The 19,504-nt window shown below is 45.5% G+C and overlaps 1 protein-coding gene across 1 annotated transcript in view; it reads right to left on the bottom strand.

Annotated features, from left to right (window-relative positions):
* Window positions 1–19,504, bottom strand: part of LOC124046196 (agrin-like) — a 516,157-nt gene that overhangs the window by 101,844 nt on the left and 394,809 nt on the right. The window contains 3 exon segments of the mRNA XM_046366308.1: window positions 6,537–6,642; window positions 6,809–6,933; window positions 13,536–13,679. Coding sequence (XP_046222264.1) covers window positions 6,537–6,642; window positions 6,809–6,933; window positions 13,536–13,679 — 375 coding nt within the window.

Genomic DNA, 19,504 nt, shown 5'->3' on the forward strand with positions numbered 1-19,504 from the left:
CTATGATTTACATTTACATTTAAGTCATTTAGCAGACGCTCTTATCCAGAGCGACTTACAAATTGGTGCATTCACCTTATGACATCCAGTGGAACAGCCACTTTACAATAGTGCATCTAAATCCTTTAAGGGGGGGAGGGGGGGTGAGAAGGATTACTTTATCCTATCCTAGGTATTCCTTAAAGAGGTGGGGTTTCAGGTGTCTCCGGAAGGTGGTGATTGACTCCGCTGTCCTGGCGTCGTGAGGGAGTTTGTTCCACCATTGGGGAGCCAGAGCAGCGAACAGTTTTGAATGGGCTGAGCGGGAACTGTACTTCCTCAGTGGTAGGGAGGCGAGCAGGCCAGAGGTGGATGAACGCAGTGCCCTTATTTGGGTGTAGGGCCTGATCAGAGCCTGGAGGTACTGAGGTGCCGTTCCCCTCACAGCTCCGTAGGCAAGCACCATGGTCATGTAGCGGATGCGAGCTTCAACTGGAAGCCAGTGGAGAGAGCGGAGGAGCGGGGTGACGTGAGAGAACTTGGGAAGGTTGAACACTAGACGGGCTGCGGCGTTCTGGATGAGTTGAAGGGGTTTAATGGCACAGGCAGGGAGCCCAGCCAACAGCGAGTTGCAGTAATCCAGACGGGAGATGACAAGTGCCTGGATTAGGACCTGCGCCGCTTCCTGTGTGAGGCAGGGTCGTACTCTGCGGATGTTGTAGAGCATGAACCTACAGGAACGGGCCACCGCCTTGATGTTAGTTGAGAACGACAGGGTGTTGTCCAGGATCATGCCAAGGTTCTTAGCGCTCTGGGAGGAGGACACAATGGAATTGTCAACCGTGATGGCGAGATAATGGAACGGGCAGTCCTTCCCCGGGAGGAAGAGCAGCTCCGTCTTGCCGAAGTTCAGCTTGAGGTGGTGATCCATCATCCACACTGATATGTCTGCCAGACATGCAGAGATGCGATTTGCCACCTGGTCATCAGAAGGGGGAAAGGAGAAGATTAATTGTGTGTCGTCTGCATAGCAATGATAGGAGAGACCATGTGAGGTTATAATAATGACAGAGCCAAGTGACTTGGTGTATAGCGAGAATAGGAGAGGGCCTAGAACAGAGCCCTGGGGGACACCAGTGGTGAGAGCGCGTGGTGAGGAGACAGATTCTCGCCACGCCACCTGGTAGGAGCGACCTGTCAGGTAGGACGCAATCCAAGCGTGGGCCGCGCCGGAGATGCCCAACTCGGAGAGGGTGGAGAGGAGGATCTGATGGTTCACAGTATCGAAGGCAGCCGATAGGTCTAGAAGGATGAGAGCAGAGGAGAGAGAGTTAACTTTAGCGGTGCGGAGCGCCTCCGTGATACAGAGAAGAGCAGTCTCAGTTGAATGACTAGTCTTGAAACCTGACTGATTTGGATCAAGAAGGTCATTCTGAGAGAGATAGCGGGAGAGCTGACCAAGGACGGCACGTTCAAGAGTTTTGGAGAGAAAAGAAAGAAGGGATACTGGTCTGTAGTTGTTGACATCGGAGGGATCGAGTGTAGGTTTTTTCAGAAGGGGTGCAACTCTCGCTCTCTTGAAGACGGAAGGGATGTAGCCAGCGGTCAGGGATAAGTTGATGAGCGAGGTGAGGTAAGGGAGAAAGTCTCCGGAAATGGTCTGGAGAAGAGAGGAGGGGATAGGGTCGAGCGGGCAGGTTGTTGGGCGGCCGGCCGTCACAAGACGCGAGATTTCATCTGGAGAGAGAGGGGAGAAAGAGGTCAGAGCACAGGGTAGGGCAGTGTGAGCAGAACCAGCGGTGTCGTTTGACTTAGCAAACGAGGATCGGATGTCGTCGACCTTCTTTTCAAAATGGTTGACGAAGTCATCTGCAGAGAGGGAGGAGGGGGGGAGGGGGAGGAGGATTCAGGAGGGAGGAGAAGGTGGCAAAGAGCTTCCTAGGGTTAGAGGCAGATGCTTGGAATTTAGAGTGGTAGAAAGTGGCTTTAGCAGCAGAGACAGAGGAGGAAAATGTAGAGAGGAGGGAGTGAAAGGATGCCAGGTCCGCAGGGAGGCGAGTTTTCCTCCATTTCCGCTCGGCTGCCCGGAGCCCTGTTCTGTGAGCTCGCAATGAGTCGTCAAGCCACGGAGCGGGAGGGGAGGACCGAGCCGGCCTGGAAGATAGGGGACATAGAGAGTCAAAGGATGCAGAAAGGGAGGAGAGGAGGGATAGAACATATGATAGAACAGAGGGACAAAAATGCTATTTCAGGATGTCCCCAGTGAAAGTTGCACCCCTGCTCCTGTGTACCTGCATGTATGAGGCCGCCATACAGCACTACTTCAGAAGCCTTGGTTAGGGGTTGAGGTGGTGCCTTCGAAGCGTTGCACCTACTTCAGGCCTGACAAACTGCACCAAGATCAGCAGGGAAAAGGAAGGTACCCACCAGAGGTCTTCATGGGTTCAACAGACCCTAAATTCTGAGATCCGACCCCGGATCCGAAAAACAAATGATAGTCCCACTAAGCGCAAACCAGATGGGATGGCGTATTGCTGCAGAATGCTGTGGTAGCCATGCTAGTTAAGTGTGCCTTGAATTCTAAATAAATCACAGACAGTGTTACTAGCAAAGCACCCCCACACCATCACACCTCAATGCTTCACGGTGGGAACCACACATGCGGAGCTCACCCGTTCACCTACTCGGCATCTCACAAAGACATGGCAGTTGGAACCAAAAATGTCACATTTGGACTCATCAGCCCAAAGGACAGATTTTCATCTCTCTAATGTCCATTGCTCGTGTTTCAATGCCCAAGCAAGTCTCTTCTTCTATTGGTGTCCTTTAGTAGTAGTTTATTCTCAGCAATTCGACCATGGCGGCATGACTCATGCAGTCTCCTCTGTCTGTTACTTAAACTATGAAGCATTGACTTAAGCATCAATTTCTGAGGCTGGTATCCTCTGCAGCAGAGGTAATCCTGGGTCTTCCTTTCCAGTGGCGGTCCTCATGAGAGCCAGTTTCATCATAGCGATTGATGTTTTTTGCAACTGCACTTGAAGAAACTTTACAAGTTCTTGACATTTTCCAGATTGACTGACCTTCATGTCTTAAAGTAATGATGGACTATTGTTTCTCTTTGCTTATTTGAGCTGTTCTTGCCATCATTTGGACTTTATCTTTTACCAAATAGGGCTATCTTCTGTATACCACCCCTACCCTGTCATAACACAACTGATCGGCTCAAACTTCCACAAATGGACTTTTAACAAAGGCACACCTCTTCATTGAAATGCATTCCAGGTGACTCCCCCATGAAGCTGGTTGAGAGAATGCCAAGAGTGTGCAAAACTGTCATCAAGGCAAAGGGTGGCTACTTTGAAGAATCTCAAGTATATTTTTATTTGTTTAACACTTTTGTGGTTACTCCATGATTCCATGTGTTATTTCATAGTTTTGATTTCTTCACTATTATTATACAATGTAGAAAATAGTAAAAATAAAGAAAAACCCTGGAATAAGTAGGTGTGACCAAACTTTTGACTGGTACTGTATATTATTTAGTATATGCGAAGACAAGATTAAAACAATAATAGTCTGAAGGGTGACAATATCACATGTGAATGATGCCCAGCGTCAGGCAAGAAATATAGCATTTTTGTTGTTGACTTTAAAAACAAATCATAGTCGCACACTTCATGTAGCCTAGCCCATAGGCGTACATATTTTGATAAGGTTTGATTCACAACTAAAGTGGCCAAACAACTTCTTAAAATGAAGCACATTAATCCGCTTTACAATAGGTGTAGACCCTAACTGGTATATATAAGCAGCGCGTCGGTTTCAAGTTTGGGGAAGATAATTTTCACCATAAAAAAGTCCCCTTTGTAATAAAAGATATACATGCATAAATCACATTTGCGGTCACTTTTGATAATGGTGTAATCCTGCTAATGGAACATTTGTGTTTATAGCCTAATGCCGTGTGCGCATTGCTGCGTTTTTTTCTTTTCGTTTTTTTTGTTGGAATTTAACCCCTTTTTCTCCCCAATTTCATGGTATTCAATTGTTTTAGTAGCTACTATCTCGTCTCATCGCTACAACTCCCGTACGTGCTCGGAAGGTTGAAAGTCATGCGTCCTCCGATACACAACCCAACTAAGCCGCACTGCTTCTTAACACAGCACGCATCCAACCCGGACTGCGCTTTCAATGTGAAGAGACAGCAACAACAACAATGATAATTTATTTGAATTGTACATCTCTATTAATGAACTGGGTAAATAAAGATGTAGCATAGGCCTATAGCAGTGTGTGAATGCATCAAATTATTGAGCATGTTTTGGCTGATGTCATGGGGCTACAGATGACAATCTATTTCCCTTCTGTTTGGGACTTAATTTATTGTACTGATTATTTTTTTCAAATGTGCGCTCTCTCTTTAACCAGTAATGACGGCAGGAAGGGGTGGCAGGAAGGGGTGGCCAGTTGGAACACAGTCAGTTTTGCTGAGGCAATTAGTTATCTTTGGGAGAGATGTGGGAGAGACCAAATAAGTGAATTAATAACTTTGCGGGCAGCAATAATCTATTCCGTTTTTTTACCCCCTTTTCCTCCCCAATTTCGTGGTATCCAACTGTTAGTAGCTACTATCTTGTCTCATCGCTACAACTACCGTACGAAGGTTGAAAGTCATGCTCCGATACACAACCCAACTAAGCCACACTGCTTCTTAACACAGCGCGCATCCAACCCGGAAGCCAGCCGCACCAATGTGTCGGAGGAAACACCGTGCACCTGGCAACCTATTGCTGCGCTTTTAATGTGAAGAGACAGACTCATAGTTTCTCAACCTTTTAAGCAAAACATAGTCATCTGTTGAGTCATGCTTGTTGCTTAAAACACTTTATGCTAGTGGTTGTATTAATTTGGGTTTCTTCGCATCCCACAACTGTCTCAGACTATGTTTGGAATATTTCTGAGTGATCCAGCGAAAGCCCGGACTTGAACCTGATCTAACATCTCTGGAGAGACCTGAAAATAGCTGCCCAAGAAGACTCAAGGCTGTAATCGTTGCCAAAGGTGCTTCAACAGTAAAGGGTCTGAATACTTATGTAAATGTGTGATTTCAGTTTTTATTTTTAATACATTTGAAACCTGTTTTTGCTTTGTCATTATGGGGTATTGTGTGTAGATTGATGAGGGGAAAAACAACTATTTAATTCATTTTAGAATAAGGCTGTAATGTAACAAAATGTGGAAAAAGTCAAGGGGTCTGAATACTCTCCGAATGCACTGTACACACTGTGGGTGTGATATATATATATATATATATGTATTAATATCATACAGTGGACACCTAGGCCTTTAGGCCTGTCTAGATGCATGCAATGCCCTGATGCATTTAGTGCTCATATCTCCGACAGCTGAACCGTGAGGTGTACAATTATTGTTTTAGGAAAGTAAAAACCAAGCAAATGGCTATAAAGTTGACATTTGTTTCACACCGTTTTTAAGGAAACGTAACTATGGATCATTTGGCCAATAGCCTATCATGCATTTATTGAGGTTTCTTTCACTCTGTCGTTCTACTCTCGGATCTGAACGGGTCTCTTGGATCCAAACCAGCATGGCCTTTTCGGAGTGGGTCTGACTGTCCTTGGGTCCATTTGGAACAGTTTAAAAATAAATGAATATCGGTCAGGAGGGAACGCCACGGATCCATTTCAGAATGAGTCCAACTTTATGGACCCGTGAAGACCTCTACCCACAACCTCTATTCCAAACCAGGTATCAGAAGGCTTACCCTTCCCCCCATTCCTCAAGCATCTCGCCAATCTCCCCTCTGATAGCTGAACAGTGGTGCACTCATCCAGCTAAAAGCTGCGAAGGGGATTGCCCACTGAGAATTTGGGAGCTAAACCTCCCTAATCCGCACAGGGGTGCTGGGAATCAAACAGTAAAATGTCAACCATTTATGGGCGATTCAGTGGCTCAGGCTGCAGCCAAACGGTAGTTTCTCGATCTCCAGGGGAGCATCTTGGGCCTCGTTTCTCTCCCAAGAAATTGTTTTCCCTCTTCCATCGCTCCTCTCTGTCAGCCATCCGAAGCAGGGAGGATGATGGTAAAGAGCCTCAGCTGTCGTCGTGTGCGCTCACAGGTATGCTGACGACACGCCAGCTGGTTGTTATTTCCACAAGAAAACTTGTGCTTTACTGCAAATTCTTGGCACATACAGAGCCCACATACACTAAAATACAAACACTTGACGATATCTGGTACAGTCAGTCTCAAAAACTGCTTACTACAGTAATGTGTAAAGTAAAATTTGTATACTTTAAAGTATAGCCATGGAGGCTATCCAAAGACAAACCTCGGTGAAAGACACAGTGAAGCACTACTGCACCAACCACAGAGGACACAACCCAAACCCTATTCTCTTGGCTTTGACAAGGAGAGAGAGAGGACAGTTTGTCTTTCCAACGCCTGTGGCTTTATTCATTATCTTTTGATATGGGCCTGACAACAGGAGAAGGACATTCCCTAGTATGATGTATGGAGGCCAGAGAGCTCACCTGCACACTGGCCAAAGTGTTCCACTCTGATGTGCTTGTCCCGCCTACAGGCAATGGTGCTCAGCTGGCACTGGTCAGCGTAGGTCACCCCATCAGAGCCACACACCTGCTCAGGGGAAAAAAATAGAAACAGGCTAGGATCACAGCTTGTTAACTATATGCCTGCTTACTACCGACCACTTTAGGCCGATCACAAGTTCAGTAGTTCCAGATAAAGTGTTCTGGATTCTGTGATGAATTTCTGACATAGAGAGGATAATGTAAAGGCCCACCTTGGTCTTGTTCATCTCGTCACAGTCGGGCGAGGGGCATTCACAGTGGGCTTGACCATTGACCTCAACACAAGACGCACCAAACTTGCAGTCCAGCTCATTACATGAGGTTGGGGCATCAGCACCTGGGATGGGAATGAAGGGGTTAAAATCAACTCATGGGTCAATGGATACCATCACTGTCCATCATATGAATGTGTATTCATGGTCCAAATCATGATGCTGAAATGAACTGCTCTGAATCCTAGTTGATAATCACCATAATAATCTATATGCATGGTACCACTTCCACATACATACAGGGAGGTCCAAAAGTCATGTGACAGTGACAATTGTTGTTGTTTTGGCTCTCTACTTCAGCCCTTTGGATTTTAAGTCATACAATGACTATGAGGTTAAGGTGCAGACTGTCAGCTTTAATTTGAGGGTATTTTCATAAGCAAATACAGCACCGTTTGTACATAGTACCACCATTTCAGAGGACCAAAAGTATTGGGGCAAATTCAGTCTATGTGTATTAAAGTAGTAAAAAGAAGTATTTGGTCCAATATTCATAGTACGTAATGACTACATGTGACTCTACACATTTGTTGGATGCAGTTTGTTTTGGTTGTGTTTCAGATGATTTTGTGTCCAATACAAATGAACGATGTATTGTGTCAATTTGGAGTCACTTTTATTGCAAATATGAATATAATATGTTTCTAAACACTTCTCCATTAATGTGGATGCTACAATGATTATGGATAGTCCTGAATTAATCTTGAATAATGATGACTGAGAAGGTTACATACGCACAAATATTATACTCCCCCCCCCAAAAGAAAATGCTAAACTCCCCTCTGAAAAGTTAGCATGTCTTGGGGGGATGATTTTTCTGTCTCTGTAACTTTCTCACTCATCGTTATTCACACAGTCATTGTATCATTTCAAATTCAGTGCTGGAGGACAGAACCAAAACAACAAAACATTTGTCCCTGTCTCAATACTCTTGGACTGTATAGAAACATGCGTAGGTTATGCAGATGAACTATTTTTATGTTTTCCATATGCGAATATATTAATGATGAATCTTTAGTATAAAGTAAATATGTGGACTCTTTTCAAGACAATAAAAAAGGGATTTGGTCTCATTCCGTCATGTTTGTTGTGTTTGGGGTCAGGCGCCTACACAGCACTGATCATTAAAATGGCGGCGGAAGAAATGGCAGCAGTTTTATGGGCACCCAACCAATTATTACTATTATGTGGGGGGGTTTTCGCGTTATTTGTAACTTATTTTGTACATAATGTTTCTGCAACCGTATCTTACGGCAAAAAATAGTTTCTGGATATCAGGACAGCAATCACTCACCTCGGATTAGACAAAGATTTTTTCTGCAACAAAGACGACGCACAAGACATTCTCCAAACACCCCACAGGACCGGCATTCCGTTACTTGCAAGAGGAAGCGGCGCAGGTACAGAGGACAAAGAGCCAGATGCCTGGTCAGGACCCAGTGAAGTCGAATGGGAAAGTTGCCGTTACCAGCAATACTATTCGCCAACGTGCAATCATTGGACAATAAACTAGACGAGGTACGATCACGAATATCCTACCAACAGGACATCAAAAACTGTAATATCCTATGTCTCACGGAATCGTGGCTGAATGACGACATGGATATTCAGCTAGCGGGATACACGCTGCACCGGCAGGATAGAACAGCACACTCTGGTAAGACAAGGGCGGGCGGTCTGTGCATATTTGTAAACAACAGCTGGTGCACGTAATCTAAGGAAGTCTCTAGATTTTGCTAGCCTGAAGTAGAGTATATTGTGATAAATTGCAGGCCACTACTTTTCAGCTATACTTTTCGTGGATGTTTATTTACCACCACAGACAGATGCTGGCACTAAGACCGCACTCAGTCAGCTGTATAAGGAAAGAAGTAAACATGAAATCACTCACCCAGAGGCGGCGCTCCTAGTGGCCGGAGACTTTAATGCAGGGAAACCTAAATCAGTTCTACATAATTTATACCAACATGTTAAATGAGTAACCAAAGGGAAACAAATTCTAGATCACCTGTACTCCACACACAGAGACCCGTACAAAGCTCTCCCTCGCCCTCCATTTGGTAAATCCGACCACAACTCTAACCTCCCAATTCCTGCTTAAAAGCAAAAATGAAAGCAGGAAGCACCAGTGACTCGGTCTATAAAATAAGTGGTCAGATGAAGCAGATGCTAAACTACAGGACTGTTTTGATATCACAAGCTGGAACATGTTCCGGGATTCTTCCAATGGCATTGAGGAGTACACCACATCAGTCACTGGCTTTATCAATAAGTGCATTGAGGATGTCGTCCCCACAGTGACTGTACGCACATACCCCAATCAGAAGCCATGGATTACAGGCAACATTCACACTGAGCTAAAGGGTAGAGCTGCCGCTTTCAAGGTGTGGGACTGGAAATCATGCTAACCCTGCGACAAACCATCAAACAGGCAAAGCGTCAATACAGGGCTAAGATTGAATCATACGACACCGGCTCCAACGCTCGTCTTATGTGGCAAGGATTGCAAACAATTACAGATTACAAAGGGAAGCACAGCTGTGAGCTGCCCAGTGACACGAGCATTCCAGACGAGCTAAATCACTTCTATGCTCGCTTTGAAGCAAGCAACACTGAGGCATGCATGAGAGCATCAGCTGTTCCGGATGACTGTGTGATCAGGCTGTCCGTAGCTGATGTGAGTAAGACCTTTAAACAGGTCAACATACACAAGGCTGCGGGGCCAGACAGATTACCAGGACGTGTGCTCCGGGCATGTGCTGACCAACTCGCAGGTGTCTTCACTAACATTTTCAACATGTCCCTGACTGAGTCTGTAATACCAACATGTTTCAAGCAGACCAACATAGTCCCTGTGCCCAAGAACACAAAGGCAACCTGACTAAATGACTATAGACCTTAGTACTCACGTCCGTAGCCATGAAGTGCTTTGAAAGGTTGGTAATGGCTCACATCAACACCATTATCCCAGAAACCCTAGGCCCACTCCAATTTGCATACCGCTCAAACAGATCCACAGATGATGCAATCTCTATTGCACTCCACACTGCCCTTTCCCACCTGGACAAAAATAACACATGTGAGAATGCTATTAATTGATTACAGCTCAGCGTTCAACACCATAGTACCCTCAAAGCTCATCAATAAGCTAAGGATCCTGGGACTAAACACCTCCCTCTGCAACTGGATCCTGGACCACAGGTGGTGAGGGTAGGTAGCAACACATCTGCTACGCTGATCCTCAACACTGGAGCTCCCCAGGGGTGCGTGCTCAGTCCCCTCCTGTACTCCCTGTTCACTCACGACTGCATGGCCAGGCACGACTCCAACGCCATCATTAAGTTTTCAGACGATACAACAGTGGTAGGCCTGATCACAGACAACGACAAGACAGCATATAGGGAGGAGGTCAGAGACCTGGCCATGTGGTGCCAGAATAACAACCTATCCCTCAACAAACCAAGACAAATGAGATGATTATGGACTACAGGAAAAAGAGGACCGAGCACGCCCCCATTTTCATCGACGGGGCGGTAGTGGAGCAGGTTGAGAGCTTCAAGTTCCTCGGTGTCCACATCAACAATAAACTAGAATGGTCCAAACACACCAAGACAGTCATGAAAGCATATTCTCCCTCAGGAAACTAAAAAGTTTTGGCATGGGTCTGAGATCCTCAAAAGGTGCTACAGCTGCAACATCGAGAGCATCCTGACTGGTTGCATCACTGCCTGGTACAGCGATTGCTCGGCCTCTGACCCCAAAGCACTACAGAGGGTAGTGTGTACAACCCAGTGCATCTAAGCTGCGTGCAATCCAGGACCTCTACACCAGGCGGTGTCAGAAGAAGGCCCTAACAATTGTTAAAGACCCCAGCCACCCCAGTCATAGACTGTTCTCTCAACTACCGCATGACAAGCGTTACCGGAGTGCCAAGTCTAGGACAAAAAGGCTTCTCAACTGTTTTTACCCCCAAGCCATAAGACTCCTGAACAGGTAATCAAAGGGCTACACGGACTGTGTGCTTCCCCCCCAACACCTATTTTACGCTACTGCTACTCTCTGTTAATCATATATGCATAGTCACTTTAACCATATCTACATGTACATACTACCTCAGTCAGCCAGACTAACCGGTATGTAGCCTCGCTACTTTTATAGCTACTGTATATAGTCTTTTTATTGTTGTTTTATTTCTTTACTTACCTATTGTTCACCTAACACCTTTTTTTGCACTATTGGTTAGAGCCTTTAAGTAAGCATTTCACAGTAACACCTGTTGTATTCGGCGCACATGACAAATTAACTTTGATTTGATTACTGGTACTTTGACCAAGGAACCTGTTTGAAGCAACCACTGGGTTGCATCAGCAGCAACAACAGGGGCTAAGAATCATTGCCATGAGCCCCTGAGGCATTAAGTGTGAGCTCTCCTCTCTGCACTGACCTTACTGTTGTGCAGAGAGCCTCCTCTCGGCTTTCAAGTGCGCACCCCCCCACCCCACTTTGTGCTGGGACTATTGACTTCATTAAGCACTTGACTTCCTGTCAATAGCTGACGGTGGGTCTTAACGAGACTGTGCCCGGATAACACAGCGGGACCTTCCCCTCTCAGTTGTGTGTATTCATTAGGTTAGGTTGCCATTCATATAGACATTAGAATGGCGGGCTAAATGAATGGATACTGGATAAATTTCCCAAATATTGTATTAGGTACATCCATCTAGTACCAAGTCAGACTCCCCTTTGATTCCAGAACAGACTGAATTATTTGGGGAATGGATTCAACAAAGTGTGGCATTCAAATATTTATCAATTCGCATCAAGAGACCTAACGTGTGCCAGGAAAACATTCCCCACACCATTGTAACCATCAGCCTGTACATCAGGCAGGATGGAGCCATGGACTCATGCTGCTTACACGAAATCCTGACTCTGCCATCAGCATGATGCTACAGGAACTGGGATTCGTCGGACCAGGCAATGTTTTTTCACTCCTAAATTGTCCAGTGTCGGCGATCGTGTGCCCACTGGAGCCGCTTCTTCTTCTTTTTAGCTGATAGGAGTAGAACCCCTCTACTGCATTATAGACCATCCGTGACAAGCACCGACGAGTTGTCCGTTCCCGAGATGTTGTTCTGCACACCACTGTTGTACTGCGCCGTTATTTGCCTGTTTGTGACCTGTCTGTTAGCTTGCACGATTCTTGCCATTCGTCTTCAACCTCTCTCATCAACGAGCTGTTTTCACCCACAGGACTGCCGCTGACTGGATGTTTTTTTTGTTTGTTCTACCATTTTCTGTAAACCCTAGACACTGGGGCGTCCGGAGTGGCGCAGTGGTATAAGGCACTGCATCGCAGTGCTAGCTGTGCCACTTAAGATCCTGGTTAGAGTCCAGGATCTGTCGTAGCCTGCCACGACCGGGACTGCGCACAATTGGCCCAGTATTGTCCGGGTTAGGGGGAGGTTTTGTCCCATCGCGCACTAGCGACTCCTGTGGCGGGCCGGGTGCAATGCACGCTGACACAGTCGCCAGGTGTACAGTGTTTCCTCTGACACATTGGTGTGGCTGGCTTCCGTGTTCAGTGGGCGTTGTGTCAAGAAGCAGTGCAGGTTGTGTTTCGGGGGACGCATGGCTCTCAACCTTCGCCTCTCCTGAGTCCGTATGGGAGTTACAGCGATGGGACAAAACTGTAACTACCAACTGGATGACATGAAATTGGGGATAAAATTGTAATAAAACTGAGAAAGGGATAAAAAAGAAAAAACCCTTGACACCGTCGTGCGTGAAAAGCCCAGGAGGACAGACGAGGTGCTGAAGTACTGGAACCGGCACACCTGACTCAATGTCTGTAGGAGCAAACCATTTTTGTGAATAGGGTTGTGTACTTAATAAACTGATATTTCCCATTCTGATACAGCTACAACAACAGCCATTGTTGTCAAAGACTCCAGCCACCCTAGTCATAGACTGTTCTGTCTGCTACTGCACGGCAAGCGGTACCGGAGCGCCACGGCTAGGTCCAAGAGGCTTCTAAATAGCTCCTACCCCCAAGCCATAACATTCAGACTCCTGAACACCTAATCAAATGGCTATCAGGACTATCTGCATTGCCTTCCCCCCCCCTTTGACACCGCTGCTACTCTCTCTTATCATCTATACATAGTCACTTTAATAACTCTACCTAGATGTACATATTACCTCCATTACCTCGACTAACCGGTGCCCCCGCACATTGACTCTGTACCGGTACCCCCTGTATATAGTCTCGCTATTGTTATTTTACTGCTGCTTTTTAATTACTTGTTCATTTTATTTATTTATTTGTAAAAAAAAAAACATTCTTACTGCATTGTTGGCTAAGGGCTCATAAGTAAGCATTTCAACATACAACACTGAATACTGTTGTGTTCGGCGCATGTGACTAATACAATTGGATTTGATTGTTATTGTACTGCAGCCGCTTCACTTTCTGATACTTCTTAATGCTAATAAAACAGGTGGCTTAGAGAAAAATCCATTGAGTTCATGAATTCCCTTCTGCAAGGCCGCTCCCTGGATGAGAGGAGTTACAGGGACGAGACGAGAGCCGAGGGGTTGCCATGCTCTGTCGGTGGCGCGGTGAGTTAACAGGTGGCGCACGTCAGTCAGCAGGGGCTCCCTGTACCTGTGTGGCAGCCGCTCCTGCCCATCTTACTGCCGTCGGGGCACACATTGCATTTCATGCCCTTCACTCCAGTCTTGCAGGAGCACAGGCCTGACATCTGCTCGCAGTCGTCCCTCACCGAGCCCACTGCGTCGCAGTTACACGCTGGGGAGAGAAAGAAAGAGAGGAAGGGAGATATAAATAGGGAGAAGGAAGGAATGGAGGAAGAGAGACATTGAGAGAGATGGAAACAAAAGGGTAAGTGGTACTTAATGACATACAGTGAATAACAATCCACCTGTTCACCACACTGCAAGATAAAGAATATTGATTATCCAGCTTAATTCTTTCCCTAAAACTCTTCAAGATTTTCTATTGGGCTTTTCAGTTCGGAACTAGACTTAATCTATATCATAGAAAACCAGCCCCTCACACACACTCAGGCCCCCTAGGTTGATGTAAATCTCAGCGCCTCGGTATCGGGACTGGAGTCATAGATAGTTCAGGCAGAGGCCAGCCAGAGTCCTGAGGCAAGTGGGTAGATGGGCCAAAAAGATCACAGAGAGCCTCCAGGCCCCAAGGAATAACATCAACCCCATCATGTTCCTGGAATCAATGTTTTTCCCCCCGGCTGAACTCTGTACTGATGTACTGATGTGTGTACTGTTTGCTTGTCCGTGGGTAAACCCCACAGGTCAGGCTGCAGTGGAGACAGATACAAGCTCCTGCTGTGGACTAAATAGCTCAGCGGGTCTCCTACTGTATTGCCAAGAACTCTGTTCACAAGTAGGATAGTATTCAAAAAGGATGACGGACACACAGCCACACAAAGGAATTGAGGCAATGTCAAGTGCAATTGTGTGACAGCTTTGACGAAGCTCTGATTCTTGGGTCTCTGTTTTTTTCTTTCAAGTGGTTATATTATGTAAATCTAGTCCTTTTTCTTCTTTCTTCTTCCTATGACCTCCTTGGCTTCAACAATAAGCATTCATTATTCAACTTAATCTCTTTACAGCCAAGTGCTACACTCAACTAATATAACATATTCGTCTTACAGAAGGGCATGTATACATATACGGGAGCCAAAGATCCTTGAATTACAAGCGCCAGTCTTGTAACTGTACTACACAGGAACATTGTTTGATTTGAGCTGGATCCTGCCGGAAGAGGATCCGGCACCTCACCGTTTTGGACTGTTTAATTACGGATCCTATTTGGCCAGATCCGGTACCTTTCGTGGCTTGAAAAATAATCGTAACTTTTTGCAGTGTAAACATTTTGATAAAAGCGTTCAAAGTTCATTTGAGTTTCCTCAATATTCTAAGAGTTGATTCCGGCTTATGGTTTGCGCAACACTTGCAACCAACACTGAACCAACATATAAATGCAACATGGAACAATTTCAAAACATTTACTGAAGAGGCTTCCTGAGTGGTGCAGTGGTCTAAGGCACTGCATCGCAGTGCTAGCTGTGCCACTAGAGATTCTGGGTTTGAGTCCAGGCTCTGTCGCAGCTGGCCACGACCAGGAGACCCATAGGGAGGCGCACAATTAGCCCAGCATCGTCTGGGTTTGGGGAGGGTTTGGCCGGCAGGGATGTTCTTGTCCCATCATGCACTAGCGACTCCAGTGGCGGGCCGAGCGCAGTGCACGCTGACCTTGTCACCAGGTGCATGGTGTTTCCTCCAACACATTGGTGCGACTGGCTTCTGGGTTAAGTGGGCTTTGTGTCAAGAAGCAGTGCGACTTTGTTGGGTTGTGTTTTGGAGGACACACGGCTCTCGACCTTCGGCTCTCCCGAGTCTGTACAGGAGTTGCTGCGATGGGACAAGACTGTAACTACCACTACCACGAAATTGGGGAGAAAACCGGGTAAAAAAAAACTACCTTTACTTAGTTACAGTTCATATAAGGAAATGTAAATAAATTCATTAGGCCCTAACCTATGGATTTCAAATGTCTGGAAATATAGATATGCATCTGTTGGTCACATATACAGTCAATCAATCAAATGTATTTATAAAGCCCTTCTTACATCAGCTGATGTCACAAAGTGCTGTACAGAAACCCAGTTAAAACCTCAAACAGCAAGCAATGAAGGTGTAGAAGCACGGTGGCTAGGAAAAACTCCCTAGAAAAGCCAGTGCTGGGTGGAGATTATCACAGAACATGGCCAAGATGTTTAAACGTTCATAGATGACCAGCAGGGTCAAATAATAATAGTCACAGTGGTTGTAGAAGGTGCAACAGGTCAGCACCTCAGGAGTAAATGTCAGTTGGCTTTTCATAGCCGATCATTAAGAGTATCTCTACCACTCCTGCTGTCTCTAGAGAGTTGGAAACAGCAGGTCTGGGACAGGTAGCACATCTGGAGAACAGGTGAGGGTTCCATAGCCACAGGCAGAACAGTTGAAACTGGAGCAGCAGCACGGCCAGGTGGACTGGGGACACCAAGGAGTTATCAGGCCAGGTAGTCCTGAGGCATGGTCCTAGGGCTCAGGTCCTCCGAGAGAGAGAGAGAAAAAGAGAGAGAATTAGAATTAGAGAGAGCATACTTAAATTCACACCGGACACCAGATAAGACAGGAGAAATACTCCAGATATAAATGACTAACCCTAGCCCCCCGTGCCTTTGGAAAGTATTCAGACCCCATTACCTTTTCCACATTTTGTTAGGTTACAGCCTTATCCTAAAATTGATTGAATCGTTTTAGCCCTCATCAATTTGCACACATAATGACAAAGAAAAACAGGTTGACATTTTTGCTAATTCATTAAAAATTAAAAACTGAAATATCACATTTACATACACATTCAGGCCCTTTACTCGGTACTTTGTTGAAGCACCTTTGGCAGCGGTTACAGCATAGTCTTATTGTGTATGGTGCTACAAGCTTGTCACACCTGTATTTGAGAAGTTTATCCCGTTCTTCTCTGCATATCCCCTCAAACTCTGTCAGGTTGGACTGGGTAGAGTCACTGCACAGCTATTTTCAGGTCTCTCCAGAGATGTTCGATCGGGTTCAAGTCCAGGCTCATGTCCAGGCTCTAGCTGGGCCACTCAAGGACATTCAACCACTCCTGTATTGTCTTGCCTGTGTGCTTAGGGTCGTTGTCCTGTTGGAAGATTAACCTTCACCCCAGTCTGAGGTCCTGAGCACTCTGGAGCAGGTTTTCATCAAGGATCTCTCTGTACTTTGTTCCGTTCATCTTTCCCTCTATCCTGACTAGTCTCTCAGTCCCTGCCGCTAAAAAACTTGCCCACAGCATGATGCTGCCAACAACATGCTTCACTGTAGGGATGATTCCAGGTTTCCTCCAGACGCTTGACATTCAGGCCAAAGGGTTCAATCTTGGTTTCATCAGACCAGAGAATCTTGTTTCTCATGGTCTGAGAGTCTTTAGGTGCCTTTTGGCAAACTTCAAGCGGGCTGTCATGTGCCTTTAACTGAGGAGTGGCTTTTGTCTGGTCACACTACCGTAAAGGGATGATTGGTGGAGTGCTGCAGAGATGGTTGTCCTTCTCGATGGTTCTCCCATCTTCACAGAGGAACTCTGGAGCTCTGTCAGAGTGACCATCGGGTTCTTGGTCAACTCCCTGACCAAGCCCTTCTCACCCGATTGCTCTGTTTGGCCGGGCGGCCAGCTCTAGGAAGTGTCTTGGTGGTACCAAACTTCTTCAATTTAAAAATGATGGAGGCCACTGTGTTCTTGGGGACCTTCAATGCTGCAGACATTTTTTGGTACCCTTCCCCAGATTTGTGCCTCGACACAATCCTGTGTCGGAGCTCTGTGGAAAATTCCTTTGACCTCATGGTTTGGTTTGTGCTCTGACATGCACTGTCAACTGTTGGACCTAATATAGACAGATCTGTGCCTTTCTAAATCATGTCCAATCAATTGAATTTACCACATGTGGACTCCACTGAAGTTGTTGAAACATCTCAAGGATCATCAATGAAAACAGGATGTACCTGAGCTCAATTTCGAGTCTTATAGCAAAGGGCCCGAATATTTATGTAAGTAAGGTATTTTAGTTTTTTATTTGTAATACATTTTCCAACATAAAAAAAAATAAATCATTTTGTCATTACGGGGTATTGTGTGTAGATTGCTGATTTAAAAAAATATATTATTAATCCATTTTAGAAAAAGGCTGTAATGTAACACAATGTGAAAAGAGTGAAGGGGTCTGAATACTTTCTGAATGCACCGTACCTTAAAAACAGGTAGGGGTGTGGATCAGAAAACCAGTCAGTATCTTTGCAACGTGACACATCTCCTTTGCATAGAGTTGATCAGGCTGTTGATTGTGGCTTGTTGTCTCACTCCTCTTCAATGTCTGAGTGATGTTGCTGGATATTTACATGAACTGGAACACACTGTCATACACGTTGGCCCAGAGCATCCCAAACATGCTCAATGGGTGACATGTCTGGTGAGTATGCAGGCCATGGAACAACTGGGACATTTTCAGCTCCTAGGAATTGTGAGCAGATCCTTGCGACATGGGGCCGTGCATTATCATACTGAAAGACGAGGTGATGGCGGAGGATGAATGGCATGACAATGGTCCTCCGAATCTCGTCATGGTATCTCTGTGCATTCAAATTGTTTTTGTTGTCCGCAGCTTTTGCCTGCCCATACCATAACCCTACCATGTTGACACAATGTTGACCGTCCCCCACACGACACCATACAAGCTGTCAGCCATCTGCCTGGAACAGTTGAAACCAGGAATTATCCATGAGGAGCACACTAGTCCAGAGTGCCAGTGGTCATCGAAGGTGAGCATTTGCCCACTAAAGTCGGTTACGACATGACCCTAGTGAGGACAACGAGCGCGCAGATTAGCTTCCCTGAGATGGTTTCTGACAGTTTGATTGTTTCTTCGGTTGTGCAAACCCACAGTTTTATCAACTGTCTGGGTGGCTGTGTAATGATCATGATCAGATCATGCTGTTTAAATCAGCTTCTTGATATGCCATACCAGTCAGGTTGATGGATTATCTTGGCAAATGAGAATTCTCACTAAGAGGGATGTGCACAAATGAGAGAAATACGTTTTTTGTGCATGTGGAACATTTCTGGGAAACAATACTTTACATGTTGGGTTTATATTTGTGTTCAGTGTATGTTTGAGACCAACATGTTTGAGGCTGTGTGAGAAGTGTGCCTGTATCTCTCAAAGAACAAGAATGAGATTCACTTTCTATGATCTCTCTCCCTCTCTCTGCTCTGATAGACATGAGCCTGCAACTCTCATCTCTTCAGAGTTGCACTTCATCATTTATTTCCTGATAGAACCATAACCGCGGGAAGGGTGCTGGAGGTGCCGCGGCACCCCTGACAACAATTTGAAATACATTTGCCATAGTTATAGAATTACTACTGCCTGTTCAGAAACAAATAAAAAAACAAATACAACAAACAAATAATTCAGAATAGCCTACAACACCATGAGAAGGCCTATCATTTATCAATAGCTTCTGAAAAAAAATAGCTGTGGATTTTGTGTAGCCCAATAACAAAGCATAGCCTACAGTCGGGAACACGCAGCAAATCTGTCAGTGAACAGCATGCAGACAAAACAGGCCTTTATGTCAAATACAATCACAGGAAAAACACAGGTTGGAAAGCAAATGGCTCCTGCTGAAAAGAGAAGACGATGCTGTTGGCTACCAGAATATTTGATCAACGTCCAAATAGTGTTTTACAAAGTAAAAACAAGAGACAGATAGGCTTCTGGCATGAACGCATTGGCCATCACCGGCGAGAGCGCTGCCCATCATTGGGCGAGTCAGTGAAACTGGAAAGCAGTTTTAGAATGATAATTTCCTCCTCACATTGTATGTGTTTCACCACACACCTAGGCTATTGATGGTTTCAAGACAAGGTCGTTTTTTTTTATCTCAGATTCTCAGTGTCATTTAGATCATTTGTGCAGTATTAAAGATACTGCAAAAGTCTCCAGTCATGTAAAATGGTTG

This window comes from Oncorhynchus gorbuscha, linkage group LG10 (assembly GCF_021184085.1).
Source record: "Oncorhynchus gorbuscha isolate QuinsamMale2020 ecotype Even-year linkage group LG10, OgorEven_v1.0, whole genome shotgun sequence".
Classification (NCBI taxonomy): domain Eukaryota; kingdom Metazoa; phylum Chordata; class Actinopteri; order Salmoniformes; family Salmonidae; genus Oncorhynchus; species Oncorhynchus gorbuscha.